The 25,934-nt window shown below is 37.6% G+C and overlaps 1 protein-coding gene across 1 annotated transcript in view; it reads right to left on the reverse strand.

Moving 5' to 3' along the window:
• The window catches only part of M1AP (meiosis 1 associated protein), a 116,445-nt gene that overhangs the window by 15,858 nt on the left and 74,653 nt on the right, over positions 1-25,934 (reverse strand). The window contains exons 5-7 of the mRNA XM_079110408.1: positions 9,553-9,726; positions 4,855-5,017; positions 4,009-4,150 (exon numbers count right to left, since the gene is read on the reverse strand). Coding sequence (XP_078966534.1) covers positions 4,009-4,150; positions 4,855-5,017; positions 9,553-9,726 — 479 coding nt within the window. The remainder of the gene's footprint in view (positions 1-4,008; positions 4,151-4,854; positions 5,018-9,552; positions 9,727-25,934) is intronic.

Genomic DNA, 25,934 nt, shown 5'->3' on the forward strand with positions numbered 1-25,934 from the left:
GTGAAGAGTGATTATGAGTGCCTAGTCACTTTAAAAGTGACTTCAAGTCCAATGAAATACAGAACCGTGGGGTTAAGTGAAGGGAGAATTAGCGTCAGTGTTGTGTACTTATCTGGGTACACACAGGGAAGTTGAGCATGGGCTTTAGCGTGGGCTTTGTAGTCAAACAGAATGAGATTCAAATTCTGACTTGGTCACTTCGGTAGCTGTGTGATGATTGATAAATCTCTTGGTCTCTATACAGCTTTCTTCATCTGTGAAAACAAGGACAAAAATCCCTACCACATAGAGTATGGTACTGTGAGGATGAAATGAGGTAAAGCATACAAAACACTTGGCTAAGTGCCTACATTTAGTAATTGCTCCAAAAAATTGGTATTTATTAGTCATGGGTCAATTGTATACTTGTGTGTTTGCATGACAGAGGATTGATAAAGATAAGGTCTTTTTCATCCCTAAGGCAGTACCTGGCACATAGTGGTCAATAAATATTTGTCAAATAAATAAATAGGTAAACAGACAAACACAGATGTTCAACCCTGAGGCCAATGGTAGGGAGACTTTGATCTTGTGTATGTAAGCCAGGATGGAAGTGAATACTCTCTCCCATCCTTGCTTTTAATGGCTACATAATATTTCATTGCCTGGCCAATTAGATCCTATAATCTTTCTCCTATTATATTTAATCACTCATCTAATTAGGACATTTAGGTTGTCAGGATTTTTTACTATGATAAATAACATGGAGATGAATATCCTGTACACACATCTTTGCCCCCTTTTCTGTTTATTTTCTTGGTATACATTACCTGTAAATGTTAAAGGATATAATTTTCTATAAAATTTACACTCACTCTAGCAGTGTGTTAAAATGCCAATGTATGTTTAAAATATCATGTACTATAAAATGTATTGAGTAAGCTGGGAGGAAAACTCAGTGGTAGAGTGCCTGTTTAGCATGTGTGAGGCTCTGGGGTTGATCACCAGCACCAACACACACACACACACACACACACACACACACACACACACACACACACACACAGTGTATCAAAGATACATGGGAGAAATCTCCTAAGTGATACATCTTCTGCAGGATTCTGAGGAATAGGTAGAGTAAATAGTAAACTGAGCTGTTGGGCACTAACAATCAGAACTGATCTGACTGGAGTGAGATGAAATCTTAGAGTTGTTTGATTGCATTTCTCTAATTGCTAGAGACAATTAACATTTTTTCATATGTTTGTTGATTGATTGTATTTCTTCTTCTGTGAAGTGTGTGTTCCATTCCTTAGCCCATTTATTGATTGGGTTATTTGTATTTTTGCTGTTAAGTTTTTTGAGTTCTTTATATATTCTGGAGATTAGTGCTCTATCTGAAGTGTGTGTGGTAAAGATTTTCTCCTATTTTGTAGGCTCTCTCTCAAGTTGTTTCCTTTGCTGAGAAGCTTTTTAGTTTGAATTCATCCCATTTATTGACTCTTCATTTTACTTCTTGCACTTTAGGAGCCATGTTAAGGAAGTCAGGTCCTAAGCAGACATGATGAAGATTTGGGCCTACATTTTTTCTATTAGGCACAGGGTCTCTGTTCTAGTGTCTAAGTCCTTGATCTACTTTGATTTGATTTTTGTGCAGGGTGAGAGACAGAGGTTTAATTCATTTAAATCTATTTACATATGGATTTCCAGTTTTTCCAGCACCATTTATTGAGTAAGCTATCTTTTCTCCAATGTATGTTTTTGGCACCTTTATCTGTATGAGATAACCATATTTATGTGTGTTTGTCTCTGTGTCTTCTATTTTGTACCATGTTGGTGAGGATGTGGGGAAAAAGGTACACTCATACATTGCTGGTGGAAATGCAAATTGGTGCAACCACTATGGAAAGCAGTATGAAGATTCCTAAGAAAATTTGGAATGGAACCACCATTTGACCCAGCTATGCCACTCCTTAGTTTATACTCAAAGGACTTAAAATCAGCACACTACAGTGACATAGCCACATCAATGTTTATAGCAGCTCAATTCACAACAGCTAAAACTATGGAACCAATCTAGATACCCTTCAACAGATGAATGGATAAAGAAAATGTGGTACATATACACCATGTGGTACATATACACTCAGCTTTAAAGAAGAATGAAATTATGGCATTTGCCAGGTAAATGGACAGAACTAGAGAATATCATGCTAAGTAAAATAAGCCAACCCCCCAAAAAACCAGAGGCCAAATATTTTCTCTGATAAGTGGATGCTGATCCATAGCGGGGGATGGGTAGGGAAGAATGGAGGAACTTTGGATTGTGCAGAGGGAAGTGAGGGGAGGGTTGGGGCGGTGGGGATGGGAAGGATGGTAGAATGAGACAGACATTATTACCCTATATACATGTATGATTACACTACTCAGCACCATGTACAGTCAAAGGAATGAGAAGTTGTGTTCTATTTGTGTACAATGTGTCAAAATGCATTCTACTGTTATGGATAACTAATTAGAACAAATTAAAAAATTTAAAAAAAGAACTGGTCTGTTGTCTCTGCTCTGCAAAGACAGGAGGTGGGTGTTCTTCAGATAGGAAACAGGAACTCAGTGGGTTGACCCTAAAAGGGAGTGTGGGCTTTGAAACAGGAAAAGAAGTTGACTTCTGATAGAGAAAGAGACACAATGCAGTGCTTGTCCTGATCACCTACATCCTACTAGGTTGAAATCCTCATTCTTTACCTGTCCTTGGATTCTATTTACAGTTGTTTTATCTTGATTTCTAAGTGTTGCATTCAGGGTATTTGTGTGTGTGTGCGTGTGTGTGTGTATGTTCTTTTATTTCCATTTCAGGGAGTGACAACCCTTTAGATGTTCAAGTCAGAAACCAAGGAGTTATTTGCTACTTCCTCTTCCTTGCTCCCCACATCTGATCCTATACCAAGTTCTGATGATTCTATTTCTCTATTTACTTTTCTCATCTCGACTTCCAACATTGTATTCCAAGCCACAATGCTCTCTACCTCATTTTCTTTTTTCCATTCTTGCTTTGGCTAGTTAGTTCCAATTTCTTCCCAAGTAATATTTTAAAGTTTTGGACAAATGATGCAATTTCTTATGATTTGTTTCTCTACTTAAATTCCAAAGTCTTTAGTCTAAAAAGTTTTGCATGATTTGACCCCTGCTTGCTTCTCCAACCCCACCTATTGCCTTTCTTTCCCTTTTCTACATTTTAGTCACAATGGCTATTCCTTCCTTCCCGACCCAGCCACCCTCTTGGTGCTAGGGATCAAACCCAGAACTTTGCACATGCCAGGCAAAAAACTCTACTACTGAGTTACTTCCACAGTCTCTTTTCTTTTTTGGTGGCACAATGGTTTTTCTGTTCTCAATCCTTCCCTTAGCACTTTCCAGTCTTAAAGGCCATCCACACATGCCTTTCCCTGCCCTGAGTACTCTTCCTGCCACCTTTCAGCTGGCTAAGTTCCATTCATCTTGGAGTTCTCAGCTACTTCCACAGATAGGCTCTCTTATAGCAGCCTATTCTTTTCCTTTATAAACTTCTCACAATTAAGAATCTATCTCTTCTATTAGAGAATAAGTTTCCTGAGGGAAAAGATAATGTCTATTATATCCCCATTAAATATATATCTATGGCTCAGCACAGGGTCTGGTACAGACTAAGGGCTGTTCATTTAAATGAACTATAATGTCCAGCACCATGATAGGAAAGAAGTAAGTTTTAAAATATATTACTTGTGGAAAATTCTCTGTTGCCATTTAAATGTTAAGTTTGTAAAATAAGGGATTTTCAAGTTTAGTATTATATAACTGAATTCAGGAATTATTCTCTATAGCATCTAGTCAGCAAAGGCAAATTATATTTATTCCAAGCGTCTGAGTATTTCCAGCTTCCCTTCCTGTCTTCTTGAGGGTTGAAGCAAGTCTAGATGAGGGAAGGATTTGTAGCTATTTCTCTGAGGCTGGTACTTGTCCTTTTTTTCACCTGGGGACATGAGTACTCACCAGCAGGCTGTGACACAAAGCATGAAAATGCTGCTGGTTTGTCTCCAGCTCATCCCAGTCCAGCTGCCAACAGCTTGTGGGTCTGAGGATGAAGGGGAGTCCATACATCAATGACTCGCAGAGTCCGCTAGATTTTAGAGCCCTGGAAAAAGATGATGGTAGAGAGACTATTCAGAAATATCTAGAACTTCTACCCAGATATACTTAAATTCAGCATAAGGCTAAGACCCCACTATGAAAGTTTTTAGATTAGGGTCTATGAATTATTCAGTTTTGTATGACCAGCATTTAGCATGGCATCTGGCACACAGAAGATTCTCAAAGCTTAGGAATCTGTGCATGGGCTCTGCGGGACTAGGAAACAGTAAAAGTGGCCTTTGCCATCATTGTTCATTCTACCTTAGAATTGGTTCCCTTGGAAGTAGAATTTCTAGTACTTAGAGAAATAGAAGGGGTAGGGATAGATTCTGTGTACCATTTGCTCCTTGAACATTGAATTTCTATTCTGATATCTAAATACAGTGGGCATTCAATAAATATTCACTGACAACTAAACACATTTCTAATGGTCATGCTTTTCGCTGTGTTCAGAGACTTTCTGGATTTCCAGTTCTCATAAAGACCTCCGAGTGTTCTGTGGTGGCACTTCTTCCACCATCTCCTCTTTTCCCTCCATACGCTGAGTAGCCTGACCTTGGTTTCTCATGCCAAATTTATAACTGCTACCTTGGAACTGACTTGTGCCTGCCCAACACTTGAAAATGGATTCTAAATATCTGGACTTCCTAGCCATGGAATCAGTAAGAATAGCATTTTCATGAACTGGGGAGATTCCTTGGACCATACTTGGTTACTTGGAGCTTGTAACAAGAGGCTGAGGACTGGGAAGCCATGTGGTAGAGTGTGCTGAGGTCTCCTTTGGGGTCATCCATTCGAGAGGCACCATCAGCTGTACCAGGGAGCAGGGATGGACTGAGAAGTCGCTCTTGCAGATCACATTTCAGGCACACTATAGTAAAAGTGGCATTGGAAGAGAGACTGTGGGTCAGAAGTAACCTTGGGCTATGTCATTAAGAGACAACATCTGTCACACGTTTCACTTCTACCAGGCAAACAAGGGATGGAGGAGGCAGAACAGTGTCAAGAGGAATTCACAACTGGTTTAGGAAAGGTAAAGCAGGTGTGAAATAGAAACAGTATTTCTATTGCTTTACATAATAGTTAACACATTTTCTGAATCTGACATGATTTTTACTTGTTTCACTTCTAGGCTGGCTGAACAATTGTCTTACAGCAAGAGACCTGGCTTGTAATCCAGTCTGAGAGAAACATGCATCCTCTGTGGAGCGGGCAGCTGATGCCAAAACATGCAGGGGCTCTTTGGCAATCACAGAAGGAAATTTTGCCTTTGCAGCTTCCCTGTGGCAAGACTGCAGGCCAGAAGAAGGAAGAGCAGGAAAGCAGAAGTCAGGCAGTCAGATGACTGCTACTGTTTCTCTGTGGGCTCTTCTAGGGACATTCAGGGGTATGGAAGGAATAAGTTCCTGAAATAGCTTATTTTTAATTTTTCAAAGAAACCTGATTATAGAACATTTTGGGCCTTGGAGCATCACTCCTACTAGCCTCAGACAACAGTTTTGAGGAGGGCTGAAACTGGGCATGAGCTATTCATTTAGGTATTACACTCTTCTGTATTTAGCTTCTGTTCCAGCAGTTACATCCTCATGTTTCAAGGTTCAATGTTCCATTTCACTAGGCTTGAATCCTTGATATTAAAAAGTTTCTCAATAAAACATACCTGGTTTGAATATTGACAGCAAACTTATAAACATAGAAATGTTGAGTACTTGTGAGAAGGCTGGTAGTTGATCAGAATGAATTGTGAAATGACTGGACTAACTGCAAAATGAGGTAAAAACAAAAGCAGAAAAAAAAAACACTGGCAATGTAGATATCCAGTTCACCTGGTAGTTAACTTATACATGGAATCCCTTTTTCTCTCATGCCTTTGAACAAACACCTAATAGCTGTGTTCACTGGACCCTGAACCCAGTGGGTAAGACAGAGATATTAATTCTAGGTGAGATGTCTTTTGGCCCTGAATCTCCTGGAGTCCAGAAAGTCAGTAAGAGGGACTTTTCCTAGGACTCCAGCTCCCCTCATTTCCCCTGTGCTTGACTTCTCCATTTCTGGTCCCTGGTACTTAGTATTGGGCAGCTGTGTTCATCTACCTGAAGTTCTTAATGATGGTTGCAATGAGACTGTCCTAGAGAAACCCCCTACCCCCACACCCAATACTGGGATCAAGTGTAGGAGTACATTACCACTGAACTACATTCCCACCCACTTCTTTTCTTTTCTTTTTCTTTTTTTTTTTTTGTTGGAGGGGGGTACTAGGGATTGAACTCAAGGGCACTTGACCACTGAGCCACATCCCCAGCCTGATTATGCCCGATTATGTATTTTATTTAGAGACAGGGTCTCACTGAGTTGTTTAGTGCCTCACTTTTGCTGAGGCTGGCTTTGAACTCATGATCCTTCTGCCTCAGCCTCCTGAGCCCGTGGAATTACAGTCTTGTGCCACCGCACCGGGTCCCACTCACTTTAAAAAAATATTTTATCTTGAGACAAGATCTTACTATGTTGCTGAGGCTGCTCTTGAAATTGTGATCTTTCTGCCTCAGCCTCCTGAGTAGCTGGGATTACAGGTGTGCACCACTGTGCCTAGCTTCACCAAGAGAACTTATGAAAAATACTGATGTCTGGGCCCTATCCCAGACCAATTAAATCAGGATCTCTGGCAATGAAGCCCAGAGATAGATATTTTTATAAAGTTCCTCAGTGGTTCTTTTTGCAGGGGAAGGAGTACTGGAGATTGAATCCAGGGTACTTAACCACCAAGCCACATCCCCAGCCCTTTTTTATATTTTATTTTGAGATAGGGTCTCTCAGTCTCAATTGCTGAGACTGGCTTTGAACCTACAATCCTCCTGCCTCAGCCTCCCGAGCCACTGGGATTATGGGCGTGCATTCTCATCCCAGCCCTCCCGTGGTTCTTATTGCAGTTAGGGCTGAGGACTGCCCAAACTGTAGTCTCAACAATTTTTCAAAGATGGAAAAACTGCTTAGCAGGGCTTAAATCTAGATGCAGGCATGCTTCTCACCACCATGAGCTTAGGTGCAGAAGTGGCAAAGTCCACACTAGATAATAAGAAAACACATTAATCTGTGACATGCCCTGTTTGCCAGAGGGAGACCTCTAAGTGGAGCACCTGAAGATGGGCTGAGCACTCCTCCTAAGAGCCCACAGTAAGAGAGTTCAGGGTTTTTGTTTTGTTTGCTTCATTTTTTTTTTTTTTTTTTGTAGTAAGACCCAAGTCCAGAAATTCACATGTGAGGCAGTGCATTAGTTTAAAACATAATAGCTGAGTACAGTATGATCTTTATTGTGGTTGTTTATAATCTCAGTCAGATCACATCACCCTAAAGGGGGCCTAATTTTTCCAGACCTCATCCCAACTGTGCCTGAATATCTGGGTTCCATTGAGGATGTCCCCAGTACACCAACTGACTAAGTTCTACGTGTACCTTTGACGATTTGAAGATTTCTGAAACACAGTTGAAGATGGGTATGAACATTCTAACTCTGACCCTGGTGTTGAACACCTTGGAAAAAGGGTATGGGGGAAGCCACAGAAATTCTGATCAGCATTATGGGTAGATGTCATGCAACAGTTGGAGAAAAGACTGGTTGCAGTAGGGCCCCAGCAATTCTAATGAGAAAAGTGAATCTCTAGTTCTCTTGTTCAGAGTTGTTTAGAATGAGGCAGGTTAGTGGTGGGTAAAGGCTCAAGCCCTGGAGGCAGACAGATGTGCATTTTGATTCTTTTAACTGAGAATCGTCAGATGTATGAAATACAGATTTCTGATCCTAAGGGTAAAGAATGGGCCCTGGGATTGTCTAGCTTCAACCTGTGGCTCTGCTATGAATTTTTCTGTGCACCCCTGGGAAAGTATTTAATTTCTTTGTCTCGGTTTTCTCATGTGTAAAACTGGGATAATATTATACTTCATTGATTTGAAGGCACATTTTTTTCTTATACTTTTATCTGTCTTCCAATTGCCACTGGCCAGGCAGACACTCTTAGCATTTACTACTCTAACCTAAAAGAACTCTCTCAATAAGGATAAAATAATACTTCTAAGTGACAAGAAAGCATGGTGTCATATTTAATTGGCATGTTTTCTTTCTCAGTGGTACATAAAATAGTGATGTATCTTATAATCAATATCATCTTAGATTCAATGACATATGGTAATAGCATTTGCTCATTGTGTCATATAAATGTGAAAAGGGATAATTCGAGGAAAGGAGTTACCATACTGCTTGGCACAGAAAGAAGACTCAATAATGGTAATTATAAATTAGCTTCTGTACAAAATCACCAGCTACCTCGAGGGAAGCAGAGCTCTGATGGCTATCCCTAGCAAGAAAGGGTCTTGGGAAACCATTATCTTACTTAATTATAGCTCCAAAAGGCTCTTCCCTGTCCTGAAGCAACAATGGTCATAGCAGAGTTCTATTACAGATGAAGAAAAGAGAACAAACATAAAAACTCAATATACTGCTAATGGTCAAGAAAGAGCCTTCAGAGGAGATAGAAACCCCAGTATATCATGTCAGAACCTGTGAGAAGGGCTTCAGGAAGCATCACATCCAACTCAAACTTCAACCCTCAGTGATGTCTGTAGCCACTACCAATGTTCTATTAAATGAGAAACATGAGCACAGACTCTCACCCACTTGATCCTTTCCCTTAGAACCTGGGCATTAAGCGACTGGCTTTCCCAAGCTCAGAGTGACTGTATTGATTGGCCCATCTGCAGGCCCTGCCACTCTAGCCTGGAGTCAAACTCAAAGGCGTTAGGAGAATAGAAATGGCCTCATTTACCATCTAGTTAAGTACCAAGATCAGCCAGAACAATATCCAGGACCTTGTTGGCATGCCTGGAACACTGGAGTGACCTCTTGATTTCAATTATTGCCCAGACTGCCTTGGGAACATGGTCTGTGAACACTAGTTGTTCTCCTTAGGGCTTGCCTTTGGAGTTGCTTTAGTTTTCTCAATTTTGTACCAGCCTAGAGAAAAGATTTCTATTTAATATTGGTTCTTTATCTCTTGCCACAGGTCCTATTGATATTGAGGTACTAGAATGACACAAATTATAGTGCCAATAATATCTACCACATTAAAAATGAGAATATTGAGAAAAATACATGATTAATTGTGTAGGCAATGACCTATCATTGAGATATCTAAGATTTTGCCCATAAACTAACTGGCTCTTACTATCTGGGCTTAATTAGGCCTAGCTTTTTAACTGTATTACTTTTTAGAACTTCTCTTCTTACTCTTGTGCCAAAATTGGACAGCCTCATCCAATCTCTAAGTCTCAACTACTCTGTATTCTGATGACTCACTGAACTACAGTCCTAATCCTAGATAAGACTATTTATAGGTATATCTTTTGGGGGTTGTGTACTTGGATTATCCCTGGCACTGGAAATGTTGCTGAAACACTGTGAAGGAAGAAGGAGATGGATGTGTTCTTGGTCTGTTCCATTGTTATGCAGCCAGGCTTTGAAGAAAAATTCCATGCTGATAACCTCGTTGTCTATAGTCTGAAGGTCAATGTCAGTTCCCAGGATAGAACTCTCTGCAGAAGACAGGGAAATAATGGTTAAAGTGTTTAATTTTTTAACTATAAATTTAAAAAAATATAAAATTCAAATGTACTTATCTTTTGACCCATTCATTGCATCTCTAGATATCTAGCCTAAAGAATTCTTAGTACACAAAGAGATATATGCAAAGATGTTCAGGGCATGCTTACTGGTCATAACAAATAATCAAAACCCAAACAGGAGGCAATTCCAATGTCCATCAATAAGGGAATGCTTAAGTAAATTATGGTACACTCAAACTATGGAGTATTATGCAGCTGTTAAAGTAAAGTTAAATGAACTGATGTGGAAAGCTAGTGAATAAATGAAGTGAATAAACAAAGTTGTGTAACAGATATAATATGATTCAGTTTGTACCAACACAAAACCATCTGCCTAAGTACATACATATGTATGTAGTGTACTTTACAAAGATCTAGAAGGCTATCATCAAACTGTTAATAGTAGATAGGGAGGGGAAGTGGGGCAGGGCTCTGAGATATGTTCCCTTTTTACTATTTATACTTCTACCTTCGTTGAATTTTATTGTAGTTGTGAATTTATCATGTCTGAAAATATTCTAGAATATAAAAAGGACAAAAATTATACAGAAATGCAAGTTAAATAGTTAATAAGGGATTTTGGCTTTATGCTATTATTTTATAGTGAAAGTGTAATTATGACTTCGTTATGAGAACTAATTTTTAAAAATTAAGAGAAAAAAGAGAAAAAGATGAACCACTGGGCTGTAGCAAAAAGATGGGATTGGCCAGGTGGAATGTGATTTAATTCCAAATTTGAATGAGGGTGCTGGGTAGGTGGGGTAATGAAGCTTTGCTGGTGTACTTCTGGTTTCAGGCAGCACTATCTCTGGCATTGGTGTCTGGGTTTGCAGGTAAAGGGTGTTAGTGCAAGTAAAATATAAGGTGGTGGAGGAAGCATAGACAGAGGAAATGATGCAAGAGCTGGAAAGAAACAAGAGGATCTCGACTTTCTTGACTCCATCATGAGGGACTCTGAAATACTTTTACAAAGAGTCTAAGAAAAATCAGTTGCTCTAATGAATTAACTTCTGTGTAAGACTCAGGAATCCAAGGGAGAAGGCTGATTTATTTCTAGAACAACATTCCTGAGGACAAGTAGGTAGTGGTGGCAGACTCTAACAGGGAACAAAGGGGCTTCAGTCCAACATGTTGGTTCCAACACAGGAGAGGTGTGAAGAGTTAAATGACTTCATGTCATAATTAATGTTTTATCCTGTGGCTCAACAGGGGTACCAAATACATTTTTCTATGACCAGAAGGATTAAAACTACCCCCTTTCATGGATAATTATGGGGATTCGTTAGTTAACTGGTTATTTTTTTCATTCCATCAGACATAAATGACACTCTTTGCCTTTAGGAATTTATAAAGCAACATTATTCTTGACCATTTTCTCCAAAGTCTCATCTGTCCCATTGTTTTAGGTTAGTATGATGTTAAATATAAAGACATTGGCAAACATTCCTTGAAATAAAGAGAAACATCCTTTAAAAAAATTATGTTAATATTATTTTGTCAACGGCAAAACAAGAAGTAATTTAATTTTTCCAAGGCTGTTGCCTGGACTTTGACTTGGGCAACAAGGATGGAAATGATGTGGCTTCTCTTCAGTGAGGCAACATAGTTACTAAAGCACAAGAAGCAGTTATAGAATTAAAGAAATGGAATTCTGGAAGTAGGGAGGATAAAATTAGAGTTTGAATGACAGAATTTTGGAGAAGAGAAAATAAGTGTAAAGGACAGAAGATTAGAAACTCCTATCATGGACAATATAAGGGGGCAAAGCACAGTTATAGGTTACTAAGAGTCTGTAAGAAAAATAGAAAAATCTATAAGAAAAATAAGAAAAATAGGGGTTTCCTCAGATAGTGAAACTAAAAAATCAACACAGAATGGTGAGGTCAATGAAAACCAGTCCCCTTAGGAAGGGAGGATGTCTTATTGACCAGAGCAAGACTTGGCTGTAGCCTTATTGATGGTATTGGTATATCTAGAGGATGAATGTATCCATTGGAAGGGGAGAAAGCTGGTCAGAAATGAGCACAGAGAAGGGGTGCAGCAGGGCCCCTTTAAGTGTGGTTCAGAGAAGGTCTGCAGGCTCAGGGATGTGTTCCAATGGTAGAGATTATGTGTCGCCTCTGATCTTCTTGGTGATTATGGAGGTCATGCTACTTTCTCCAAAATATTCTGGTTTACCCATTAGTCTTGAGCTTGAGAAGGTGAATACATCTCTAGAGGGTGCTGACAAAATCAACTTATAAAGAACCTGTTCAGAATAGGCACCTGAATGAAGGAAATGCTGGGTCACACTTCTCAGATGAGTCAGGCAACTAGTCTCCTGTGACAACTCATCAACGTTCCTGACATTCTTTTTCTTTCTCTTTATTTTTAAAACTTTATTATTATTTTGATTCATTGTACACTAATGGGGTACAACTGTTATTTCTTGGTTGTACACAAGTACAGTTGCATCACTTGTGTAATGTATATAGGGTAATGATGTTTGTCTCATTCTGTTATTTTTCCTTCCCCCCACCGCCTCCCCCATCCTTCCTACATTCTTGCCTCCCTCCACCCCCCATATGTATGATCATTCGCTTATCACAGCAATCATTCAGCCTTGGGTTTTTTTTGAGATTTGGCTTATCTCACTTAGATGATATTCTCCAACTGCATCCATTTACCTGAAAAATGTAATAATTTTTAATCTTTTTTATGGCTAATATTCCATGTGTATATACCACAGTTTCTTTATCATTCATCAGTGAAGGGCATCTTTGTTGGTTCTACAATCTAGCTATTGTGAATTAGCAGGTATGAACATTGATGTGGCTGACATCACTGTAGAATGCTAAGTCCTTTAGGGTATAAATCGAGGAGTGGGGATAGCTGGGTCAAATGATGGTTCCATTCCAAGCTTTCTAAGGAATCTTCACACTGCTTTCCAGAGTGGCTGCACTAATTTGCAACCCCACCAGCAATGTATGAGTGTACCCTTTTTCCCCCACATTCCTGTCAACACCTATTGTGCTTGTATTATTAATAATCGCCATTCTAATTGGGGTAGATGGAATCTTAGTGTAGTTTTGATTTTGCATTTCTTTTATTACTAGAGATGTTGAACATTTTTTAGTATGTTGATTGCTTGTAGATCTTCTGTGAAGTGTCTGATCATTCCTTAGCCCATTTGTGATTGGGTTATTTTATTCTTGGTGTAGAGTTTTTGAGTTTCTATATATTCTGGAGATTAGTGCTCCATTCTGAAGTATGTGTGGCAAAGATTTTCTCCCACTCTGTAGGCTCTTTCTTCACATAATTGATAGCTTCCTTTGCTGAGAAAAATGTTTTTAGTTTGAATATATCCCAATTATTGATTCCTACTTTTATTTCTTGGGCTTTGAGAGTCATGTTAAGGAAGTCTGGTCCTAATGAATCCTCTGAAAGAGAAATTAGGAAAACCACCCCATTAACAATAGCCTCAAAAAAAAAAAATACTTGGGAATCAATCTAACAAAGAGGTGATAAGACCTCTACAATGAGAAACTACAGAACACTAAAAAAGAAAATTAAAGAAACCTTAGAAGATGGAAAGATCTCCCATGTTCTTGGATAGGCAGAATTAATATTGTCAAAATGGCCAATACTACCAAAAGTGCTATACAAATTCAATGCAATTTCAATTAAAATCCCCAATGACATAACTCATAGAATAGAGTAAGCAGTCATGAAATTCATTTGGAAGAATAAGAGACCCAGAATAGCTAAAGCAATCCTTAGCAGGAAGAGTGAAGCAGGGGGTATCTCAATATCAAAACTTCAACTATACTACAGAGCAATAGTAACAAAAATGACATGGTATTGGCACCAAAATAGACAGGTAGCTCAAAGGTACAGAATAGAGGACACAGAGACAGACCCAAATAAATATAGTTTTCTCATACTAGACAAAGGCTCCAAAAACATACAATGAAGAAAAGATAGCCTATTCAACAAATGGTGCTGGGAAAACTGGAAATCCATATGCAACAGAATGAAACTAAACCCCTATCTCTCACCCTGCACAAAACTCAACTCAAAATGGATCAATGACCTTGGAATCAGACCAGAGGTCCTACACCTTATAGAAGAAAAGGTAGGTCCAAATCTTCATGTCATCTTAGGATCAGACTTCCTTAACATGAGTCCCAAAGCCCAAGAAATAAAAGCAGGAATCAATAATTGGGATAGATTCAAACTAAAAAGCCTTCTCTTAACAAAGGAAACTATCAGCAATGTGAAGAGAGAGCCTACAGAGTGGGAGAAAATCTTTGCCACTCATACTTCAGATAAAGCACTAATCTCCAGAATCTATAAAGAACTCAAAAACCTTTACACTAAGAATACAAATAACCCAATCCTGATGTTCTTTCTGACTTCTTAACCTACACATTCTTGGAAGAGCCAAAGAACAGCACTTCTTCCTTTAAAAAAATTCTCATATAATCTCCATGGAGGTGCTGGGCTTCAGGTTTTGCTGTCTCAGAAGGGAGTGTCTTTCTGGGACGGGCTCACGTTATCCATACCAATTCACTCTAAAGACTAATGTGTAAACCAGGACACTATAGAGGGAGAATTGTTTTCCATTTTCTTTGTCACTGGTCCAGGCTCCATTTTCTTGTGCCTAGGTTATGGCAGTAGCTTCTGAGTTGTCCTAGCAAACTCCCTCTCTTCCTCTCCAATACTTAGATATGATTCCGGGTTTAGTTTTTCTGAAACATGATTTCTCAGATCCCTCCTTTGCTACAGAGACATATGCTTTATTGCTGTCACTTACTCATCCTGGACCACTTGGTGTAACTCATTATTCCTCAAATACCCTTCCCTTCATTTGTGATGGCCTAGGTTATTTTTCCTCATTACTACCTATTTAGGTTCTAGTTTCCCATCACACTTCAAGAGTAAGATCAAATGCCACCTCCTTCATGTTGACTGTCTTGATCTACCTCCAAGGATATATTTCCCCAGCTTTTGGTTTACATTCACAGTATACATAGTTAACATTACATTTTACCTTGGTACTGTTGTTATTTCAGAACACATTTGATCTCTCTCATTTAAACTCTTGAAGCATAGGAATTATTTCTTTTTATGCATTCTCCCTCTTCCCCAGCTCAGTGCCTTATACAGAATTAAAGTTTAGCAAGCATCTGTTGAGTCAAACAATTGCTCTTATTATTTTTCCTGTAACTCTTCTGTTTTAGCTAAGTTAGTCTCTTTGTCACATGACTTCCTTCCTTCCTTAGTGCTTTTATTACTCTGTCAATCCGTGGCTTGCACCTCCTCCAGCATTCAACTCAGCACTGACTTTGTCCAGAAGTAATGACTGAAAACATTCTCCTTTTTTTGGCTTTAATTAGCACCTGGATATCTGTGGGCTTCATTTGGGCAATATTAATGACACTTGTTTATTATTTCTTAAGGACTTTTATTCTCTTTTCCTGAGTTTATGAAAGGCAGTGGGATTTAGTGGAAAGACCAGGCTTAATTGTACTTTGAAAGTTGTTAGCTATGTAGTTTTGGGCCAAGTGGGGATAGTACAATCTATTTCCTAGTTATCATGAGGCATTAAAATATGAGATGATATCTAAGAATGGCACATAATAGGTCCAACAAATATAATTTTCTTCCTTCTCTCTCACCAACAAAATGATTAGCTAACTCTTATAGAATAAGAATATGTTTTTCTTTTTTTAATACCACCTTGTACCTGCTCCCTACCACTTCCTTTGGCCTCTGCTCATTCCCCCACAACTACCAAAACATAAGAACACCAATCCCAAGGCTGGGGATATAGCTCAATGTTAGGGCTCTTGCCTAGAATGGAAGGCCCTGGGTTCAATCTCCAGTACAAAACAAATGAGCAAAACCCAACACAAAACCCTATTATGGTATTCATCACATATACAACTACATGTGTTAAACTTGGGGGTTAGAGAGGAGAAGTCTCCTACATTGGCTGGAGAGTAGGCACTGTGTGCCTGATGAGATGAGTCCACCTGATGGCATGAAATAGCAGAGTTTTACTAGAACGAAGCTGTGGTCATGTCTGGGTGGCTGTGCCAAACGAAGAAAGCCTGGATTACTGCTGCTGCAGAGGCAGTCCGCATTTACATTCTGATTTTGGACTTACCCTGCCTCCCTGTGGCCACAGCAGTGACATCCTTCATTGAGAGCTTTTAAAGCTCTTGTGAAAGGGTCACAATAATGGGAAAAATTTAGAAAGTCAAAAATGATTGAAAGTCAGGCAATACCTAAAGCAGACCCTCTCAGAAGGAATCCCCAAAACAGGGTTACATAATTGAAGTATGTTTAAAATAGAATTCTCTATGTGTGTATACAATGGCCATATTTGTTTCTTTTCTCTTTCTATTTTTTTTTTTTTTTTCAGTGCTGGGGATTGAACCCAGGGCCCTGTGCTTGCAAGGCAAGCACTTTACCAACTGAGCTATCTCCCCAGCCCTCATATTTGTTTCTTGACGTAAAATCTCAAATAGAGATCTAGAAAAGTGGAGCTCCTGTGCATTCTCACCCAGTCCCATAGAGGTCCTAACCTAGACACTAGACCTATTCTTTTCCAAATGACCCTCATGTGGACTGTCCTTGGGTATCATGGGTGGGCTTTTTGGGTTTTGGGAACCCTCGAAAATTGTATGCAATTTCATCAAGTAGTTTTGTATGGGGAGGGGAAGGGAATAGACCTTAGCTTTTATCAAATTCTCAAAAGAGCTCTGTGACCCGCTAAGGACTACTACAGAGACTATGGAGTCATTGGATCTTAGCCTGCCTGGGTCAGTTTACAATTGGCATTGTCTGTTCTCTGAATACAGAAGTAGCTACAGGATGTTAACTAGGATAAGTAATCACAGCAGATGAAGCTTGCTCAGGAATAGTTATGTAGAGTCATTCAACCATGGTCCTTAAATTAGCGTAACATGAAGATAATCTCCAACAGTTCACAATATTGGGTCAGTCCAGCTTGTCTTTCTGAGCACATTTGCCTCATTTGTGGAGTGTACTTGGACCATGGGAAAAAGGAGAAGCCCATGAAAGGAGGTAACAGGGGCAGTGGTGGCTATGACCTCATGGACTCAGTGCAAAGAAGTGAGTGCAGGAATGAACCAAGTGGTGACCTTCCTGGGACCCTGACCTACAAAAGGGTTATATCACTATAACTGTAATGAATAGAGAAAATTTATACTGATGAGAATTTAATTCTTCTCAGAAAGAATACTGTCAAGTCATTCATTCACTTATTCATTAATTCTTTCATTTAGTTTGTCATTCAAGCAGTGCTTGAAGTGGTGCCTTTATGAGCCAGAAACTAGTGCCATCAAGAAAAGAGATAATTTACCTGCTTTTATGGCTTATACTTGAATGGAGAAGACAATAAACAAATAAAGCAATACGACTGCAAATAATATTAGATACCATGAAGAAAAATAGGGCAGGAAGGGTGTGTGTGTGTGTGTGTAGCTTAGCTGGCCAGAGGAATATTCTTTAAAAAGGTGTCAGTTGAACAGGGACTTGAATGAAGTAAAGTGAAACATATAAACATCTGTGGGAAGATTGCTCCTTATGGGGTTGGAGTTGGGGGAGGAGAGGAAATTCAAAGGTCTTGGGAATGAACTTGGTACGTTGGAGGAATAACCAGAAGACTAAAGCACAGCAAGAGAGAAAGTGAAGATTGGCTGTTAAGCTTCACAGAGGAGAGACATCCAAAGAAGCTTGCTCATGTAGTAACAGGTCAGTACTCTTGCTTTGATGAAGGGTGAGACCCCTTATTGCAAGGCTCAGTTTTGCTTAGGAAGTATCTAGGATTGGGATATAACTGATCCAGTGCTCTTTTTCTTTTTATCTTTGTAGCTAGTCACTCTTTAACAATTGTTGAATTGATATTTTAAAAGTATTGGTTTGAGGGTATGTCACATTATCAGCTTATGTGGGATGCCCACACATCTCTGCCCAGCCCTCCCACTATGCTTCCCTGTGGTATGGTGGTAGAGGGCAGCAGAGAGAGGGGAGAGAAGTCTGGGAGTTCCATGGCAGACCTCTGCCTAGTGGGCATGCCCCTTTCCCAGGTCTACTTAGCCACTCAGGAGTTTGTACATTAGAGGTTATTGACCCAAATGCCCCTTATCAAGCTAGTTCAGTCTAGGGTGGAATATATATATATATATATATATATACACACACACACACACACATTTTTCCCCCCACAGGTAACCAAAGAATGAAACACTAATTGTTCACAATGAATGATTTATATTGTTACTGACAAATTAGGGTACTATGGGTCCTATCTCTGTCCATCTGGGCTGCTGGAACAAAACACCATAGGGTGTACATCTTAAAAACAATGGAAATTTATTTCTTAGTTTGGAAACTGGGAGATCCAAGATCAAGGTATGAGCTGATTTGGTGTCTGGTGAGGGGCTCATTTCTTGCTAGATGGCCATATTCCTCCCCTCCACCATGGGAGGATGAAACAAGTTTTCTTGGGAATCCTTTATAAGGATGCTAATCCCATTCATGAGGGCTCCACTTTCTCTCTCTCATGACTTAATTATCTCCTAAACCCATCACATTGGTGATTAGGGTTTAACATAATGAGAAGACACATTTAGACCATAGCAGACACCCCTAGCTCTGAGACAGGTCTCAATCTAATTTCAAATTTACTATTTCAGTCTTTTGTAAACAATGAAATAGGAAATAAAAAGTTTTCATGGAAATTATTTTGCTAGGAGAGTAACCTTTTTTGAATCTCTTTTTCTTCATCTGTCTGTTCTAAGGGGACACAATTGCCAGCTGCCCCATGGGTGAAGCTGCAATACATCCCCACACTTCTAGGGCCTTGCAAGTATTCCCTGATAGCCAATCCTGCTTTGGTTCCATGGCTCGTTCTTCCTTGGCTAGCCTAAACAGGAGATCCTGCAGGTATAGGAAAGAAGAACCTGGTTTGGGAAGTGTGTGTGTGTGTGTGTGTGTGTGTGTGTGTGTGCGCCCTTGCCTGTGGGCGCCAGATATAGCACCTTATCCACTTCTGTACCCCCTGCAATATTGTTGTCTGGCATACAAAGGAGCTCAATAAATGCTGCATTGGACAGAAGAAACTAATTGTAGTCCGCCTGCTGCTTACTTTCTCTGTGGCTTCAGACCAGTTATTTCATTTCTCTAAGGTCAATTTCTCCATCTATAAAGTGGGAATGATAATGATACCTAGCCTAAGGGTTCAATATAAAATGATGACACTTGACACCTGAAAGCACTTAGTAGACTTTAAAGCACCATACAGCTATAACCGAGGAAAGATTATAAAGCTGCCTCACAGCTGCCTACACACATGTGAACATTTTAGATACTAAAAGCCATGCCATTTTCTTTTCTTTTTTATTTTCTGAAAATTTTCTTTTTCAATAAGGTATATGATTCAAATTGTAAGAAATTTTTTTTAATCTGTAGGAATCAGTGCTCTATTTTTATTTTATTGACAAAATAATTAATATACAAAACAGTTGATCATTAGTGATTGAGGTATACCAAAGTCTAAAGTATTATTTGACCTGGGAAACATTAGACTTAGAAGGTATTTTAAAAGTCTTTTTTCCTGCTGAAATTAATATCCATATCCTGTAACCCTAAGTGTTTAATGTATATTGCAATGAAAAATTGAAAAGGTGATTGGAAAGGTGTTTTCATAGAGACTGTGATGGGAGAGGAGAGTAGGGATGGATTATCTAGAAGATTAAATGAAAAAGGAAGTGAGGCTAGAAGGCATTAAACCTGTTGGCATGGCCCAGAGGATCATACCAATGAGTTTTGCCTCTTTAAGTCTAAGGAGCTGAAAGAAAGTTCTATGCTGAGGTGAAAACAGAAGAGGAACCACTGAAAGAAAAGACTGGGAAGATAGGTAGAGTAAAAAAAGAAAAGCTTTAGACACTGCAACCAAAGAGTCCTAAAACATATCCTTAAAAAAATAGACTGTATAATAAATTTGTGACTTTGAATATGTGTATTAATTTTTGTATTGATGAAGTTGTATCTTTAAGGTATTCCCAAAAGAGGGCCTGATGACTCATAAGCAAACGCATCTGTAATTTTGTCAGATACTACCAAATTCCCCTTCAAAAGGGTCATATCACCATGCATTTTACCAGCAATATGTGGAAGTATAGTTTCACCAACAGAATATGTTGTGATACTTTTTACCTCTTGCCAATCTAAGTTGGGAAATGACATTTTGGTGTAGTCTTAATTTTCATTTCTTTTATTATTGGCAAAGTTGGGCATATTTTCATCTGTTTAAGGATCCTTTAAAAATCTGTTTTTGAATTATCTGTTCATGCTTTTGTTCATTTTGTTTTTCGTCTCTTTTCCTCTCCATTTTTAAGTGTTCCTTGTATGTTAGAGATACTAGTCTTTCCTTACCTCCCCTTAATATAAATCACAAATACTTGCCCTAGACTTTCAGTTGTCTTTTGATATTGTTCATGTTAAGATTTTTGATTTTTATGTAGTTCAGTGTTTTTATATAGTCAAATAAACCTTTTCTTTATTGCACCTGGGTTTTGAGTCATAGTTAGAAAATAATTTCTTATGCTAAGAATTCACTAATGTTTTCTTTCAGTATTTTAAAATATCATTCTTTACATTTAAATCTGTTTCATTTGGGATCTTTTCTAAATGACCAACCAGTTGTTCCAACAACATTTTTTGAACAAGTCCATCTTTTCCCTAGTGACTTGAGATGTCACCTTCATCTTATATTAAATTTATATCTATACTTGAATCTCTTTCTGGACACTGAATATGTAAATAGCTTAGCCCCAATTAATTTTTGCACTGTACTAACTAGTGAGTTAGTGCTAGGTACATGATAGGGCTAATTTCATACACAAAAGTGGCCAGATTGTCCGCAGGTTGGGTGGCAGCAACAGAAGTCATTTTTCTAGTAAAACAAATGTGTCTATGCATGTTGGGGGATAAGGCGAGAAGAGAAAAAGAGTTGGGATTTAATCAAAAGAAATTTTAAGTCATTGTCTCCTAAAGATAGAGAAATAAATAGAGAACTTGAATTTATTGAACTGAATAGAAGGTAGAAAAGGAGGTAAAAAGAAAGAAACAAACTGATCAAGGGTGAATAAGAAATTTCCAGTCTGGTTAGGTTCCAGTGCATAACAAACTGGTCTTTTTGAAAATTATGGCTATGAATTCTGGGCAATATTAACTCTGAGACAGAATTAAGGTGGATAGATTTTGGAGAGGAGTTGAAACTTGGAATAAGTGACCAGTGAGGAATGAGAGCCCCGTTTTTTTGTGTTTTTTTTTTTTTTTGTTTGTTTGTTTATTTTTTTACATTTTTGCCTTGATGGTGACTGCAGTCATGGCAAACTTTGATAGAGAAGCCTCTTTTATTATCCTTGCCAGGGAAAGGAGCCAGGGTTAGGAGGGCCTTCAGAGAGTAAGGAAGAAATCAATGAGAGTACTTGAGCCCCAATGCCCTAAATTATGTGTTCAGTCCAGGCACCCAGCTATTACAAATGTATGGGGCAAACTGAAAGCAGCTTATGGTTCAGGCTTGAAGAATGAGACCAATTACTGCAGGCACAACAGGTTGAAGTCTGAGTCTAGCCAAGTTAATTGTCTGAAAATGAAATGAAATGAAATGAACATTTTTCAGGGCAACATAATAGAATCCAGAGTCTGTATAACATAAATTCACAAAATACAATCCACATGTTATTGATAGAAAACTATGACCTAGTCTCAAAGGAAAATACAAATTGACAAATACAAATCCAAACATGATAAAGACGTTAGATTCAGCAGATAAAGACTTTAAACTAACAGAATTATGCTCAACAAGGAATGGAAAATATGTTCATAAGTATAAGAGATAATAATACACCAATAAAAATGTGGGAAGAAAAAAAATGAAGAGATGAGAAATATCAATAAATAGGAAGTATAAAAAAAGAACCAAATAGAAATCTTAGAACTAAAAAATACAATATCTAAACAACAACAACAACAACAACAACAACAAAAAGTCACTACAAAGGCTTAAAAGCAGAATGAAGATGAGAGAGTCAGTGACTTAGATCAATAGAGATCCATTCAAAGAAGAGAGAAAAGAGTTTGGACAAAGCAAACAAAAAATAGCCACAGAACCTTGGGCTTTGTGGAACTATGTTAACATGTGATAACTGACTCTCAGAAGGAGAGAATGGAAAGGATGAGGCAGAAATAATATTTGAAGGAATAATAGAAAATTTCCAAACTTGGGTTAGGGATATAAATTAAAGATTCCAGAGGCTCAGTTAATTCCAAATAGGACAAATTAGAAGAAATTCATGCTTAGTCACATTGTTATCAAGCCACTGAAAAGCAAATATAAATAGAAACTTCTTGAAAGTAGCCAGAAGAGTGATCTTTACATACAGAGAAAAATGACTTAAGGACCATGGGAGGCAAGAAGACAGTGTAACATCTTACAAGTACTGAAAGAAAGAAAGAAACATTCTGTCAATCCATAATTCTATATACAAGAAAAATATCTTTCAAGAATGAAGTGAGGGGCTGGGGTTGTGGCTCAGAGGTAGAGTGCTTGCCTATCATGTATGAGGTACTGGGTTCAATTCTCAGCACTGCATATAAATAAATGAATAAAATAGAGGTCCATTGACAACTGGAAAAATAAAAAAAAGAATGAAGGTGAAATAGAACAAGAATAATATCTTTCAAGAATGAAGATGAAATAGACACTTTCAGATAAATAAGAGAATCTGTTGCCACCAGAGTCATACTATAATAGCTAGGCTCTTTAAGCTGAAGGAAATCATAGCCAAGGGAAACCTGAATCTTTAGGAATGAATGAGGAGCACTGGAAATGGCAAACATGTGGGTAAATATAAGAGATTACTTTTTACTTAATTTCTTTAAAATATATATGTTTGTATAAAGCAAAACTTAAAAAACTGTCTTGTGGAGTTTATAATATAGATGTAATACATAAGATGACTACAGCATAAAAGACAATGTATGTGTATGGGAGCTGGTAAACAGACCTACATAATTCAAAGTTTCTATATTTTGCACAAAATGGTACATTAATTCTAAGTAGGCTGTAAAAAAGTTAAAAATGGTTTAATCCCTAAGAAGTTTCTACATTTTATATTAAGTGATACTGTATAAACTTCAAGTAGACCATGAAAAGTTAAGAATATATAATGCAATCCCTAGAGAAGTCACTAAAAATAACGCAAAGATTAATAACTAAATGATAGTAGAGAAGTCCAAATGGAATTCTAAAAATATTCAAATAATCTGCCCCCCCCAAAAAAATAAAAGCAGGAAAGAAGGGGGAAAAAGATTAACAAGAACAAAAAATAAAATAGTAGACCTAAATCCAACCAAACTTAAGGTAAATGTTAGTGGACTTTACATTACAAATAAAACTCAGAGGTTATCAAAATGGATAAAAAGCAAGTTCCAATTACATGATGTCTTCAGAGATATATACTATAAGTATAAAAACACAAATGGGTTGAAAGTAACTGAACAGGAAAAGATGAACCATAAGGTAAGATCCAAGAGAAATTAAAACAGATCTGCATAAAGATTTATGTATGGATACTCATAGCAGCTTTATTAACAATAGTTAATAATTGGAAACTACCAAAATGTCTATTAACAGGTAAATGGTTAAACAAAATGTGATATATTCATGCAAAATTCTACTACTCAACAATAAAAAGAAAGTAATACTGATATAAACAGCATGGATGAACCTCAAAATCTGAATTAAAAAGTGCAGTCACAAAAGATGTATATATGATTCCACTCATATAAAATGCAAATTAATCTACAGATGGGAAGTAGATCAGTGGTCTATACTGGGGATAAAGGGTGGGTATAGAGGGGCAAAAGAATTCTTTTGGGGATGATGAAAATGTTTTGTATTTTGATTGTCATGATGATTTATGGGTATATATAGCTATCAAAACTAAATGTTGAGTGGATACACAATAGTGGATAGACAATATGGTAGATACATAATAGTAGTTTTAATTTAGGCTTAATGCCACAGGGAAATGACTTCAAAACAATTATTAAAGACAAACTCAGTGAACAACTGTGTTTTCTGGTCTATTTTCTAAGACACTGGAAGGGGAAAAATATCTGGAGTCTGACAACAGCACTGAAGCCCAGAAGGTACTTCCACCAACCCCCAATTCTTTCTGGAATCCTTTAAGATGCAATGAATCCTTATCTTCTTTGTTTGGGTTGTTAACATTTGGTGTTTCCTGAGAACACATATGGATAAAATACCTTTCCAAAGGAGCTTGACATCGATCCCTGACAAACTCTGGGAGGAAATATTAAACAGATGGTTTGTGAGCACTTAGAAAGGGAACCTGATATCCTTGTGTACATGGCTGAGAAATGTAGACTAGTTGACAGCATCATTAGGTTGATTTGTAACTGGTTGAAAGACTTACATACCCATCAAGTGCAGACTGTTGTCAACCTGGACAGATGCTCCCTGGATGCCAAAGTGTGTTGATCACAGTGGTCTTTTCAGTTTTGTCATATTTACTACTTAGCCAGTCTTTAGAAATCTATTATAAAAATTTTTATTATATGTAAACGAAGACATGCAATATATTTGTAAGCTATGAAGTATAACAAAATGGACACTCATGAATTCTTTTTTTTAAACTTAAGATGTAGAATATCATTAACACCACTGAGCCATCTGTATGCTTTTCCTGGATCGCCTTCAGAGGAAACCTTACCACACTGAATTTTGTTTTTATCATTCCTTTCTTTCCTTTCCTTTCCTTTTATTTTGTATTTTTTTGCAGTCTAGGGAATTGAACCAGGGGCTTATATCACTGAGCTACATCCCCAGCCCTTTTTATTTTATTTTGAGATAGCATCTTGCTAAATTTCTCAGGCTACCTTGAATTTGCAATCCCCCTGCCTTAGCTTCCTGAGTAGCTGCAGGTATATGCCACCATGCCTAACTCATTTGTTTTATTTTAAAAATAGTTTTAGTGCTTTAAATAATATTTTATTTTTTTAGTTTTATTTGAGCTTTATAAAAAGCATCATTTTGTGTATTCCTTTGTTTACCTGATTTTTTCCCTATTATGAAAAGATTCATTCACGTTGTTAAAGGTAGCTATGTTTCATTTTCATTACTGTATGGTAGTCCACTTTGTGAATAGGCTTCATACTATTTATTCCCCATATCAACCCTTTATTGCTCATAAAAGTTTGAAATGCAGGGGTTGGTGGGGAAGGAAAAAAAAAACAGAATGGATCGAAAACTATTACCCTAGGTAAATGTATGATTACAAAAACGGTATGCCTCTACTTCATGTATAAACAGAAACAAGATGTATTCCATTTGTTTACAATAAAAATGAATTTAAAAAATAAGTTTGAAATGCAGTTATTTGGTAAATTTCTTCATGATGTCTTTTGATGAGCAGAAATTTTTAATTTTATGGTGATGCTTATCAATCTTTTATATAATGGTTAACAAACTTCATTTCTCATTTAGGAAATCCTTCTGTCTCTTCCCCATCCCATTCATAAAAATCTTTTTATATATAATTTCTTCTAAAAGTTTTAAGTATTACCTTTTATATTTAGGTCTTTAATTTATCTTATACATATTATTATGAATGGTGTGAGGTAAGGATCTAATTTCATTTTTTCCCAATATAGAATACTGATAGTTTGAGTATGACTTAATGATTTAGATTTATTCTTTTGCACTGTTTTTCCATGACAGCCAGGCCAATATCAAATTTTCATGTGGTTTTCTGTTTCTGGGCTCTTTAATATGTTCTAGACTAGATAATTTATCAATATGATACTATCTTAATTAGAATAATTTTATAAACCATCTTAATATCTGCCAAGGCAAAATCTTAGCTTTATTACATATCAACCTCTTTTATGTATGCGAATATTCAAGATTATATGTGTATACAACCTTATGTATGTTTCATATATGTTATTGATATATATATGTATGTATGTATACACACAATAAAGAATCAATTTGTCAAGTTTCATTAAAAGCTGGAATTTCGGGCTGGGGA

This window comes from Sciurus vulgaris (assembly GCF_902686455.1).
Source record: "Sciurus vulgaris genome assembly, chromosome: 14".
Classification (NCBI taxonomy): Eukaryota; Metazoa; Chordata; class Mammalia; order Rodentia; family Sciuridae; genus Sciurus; species Sciurus vulgaris.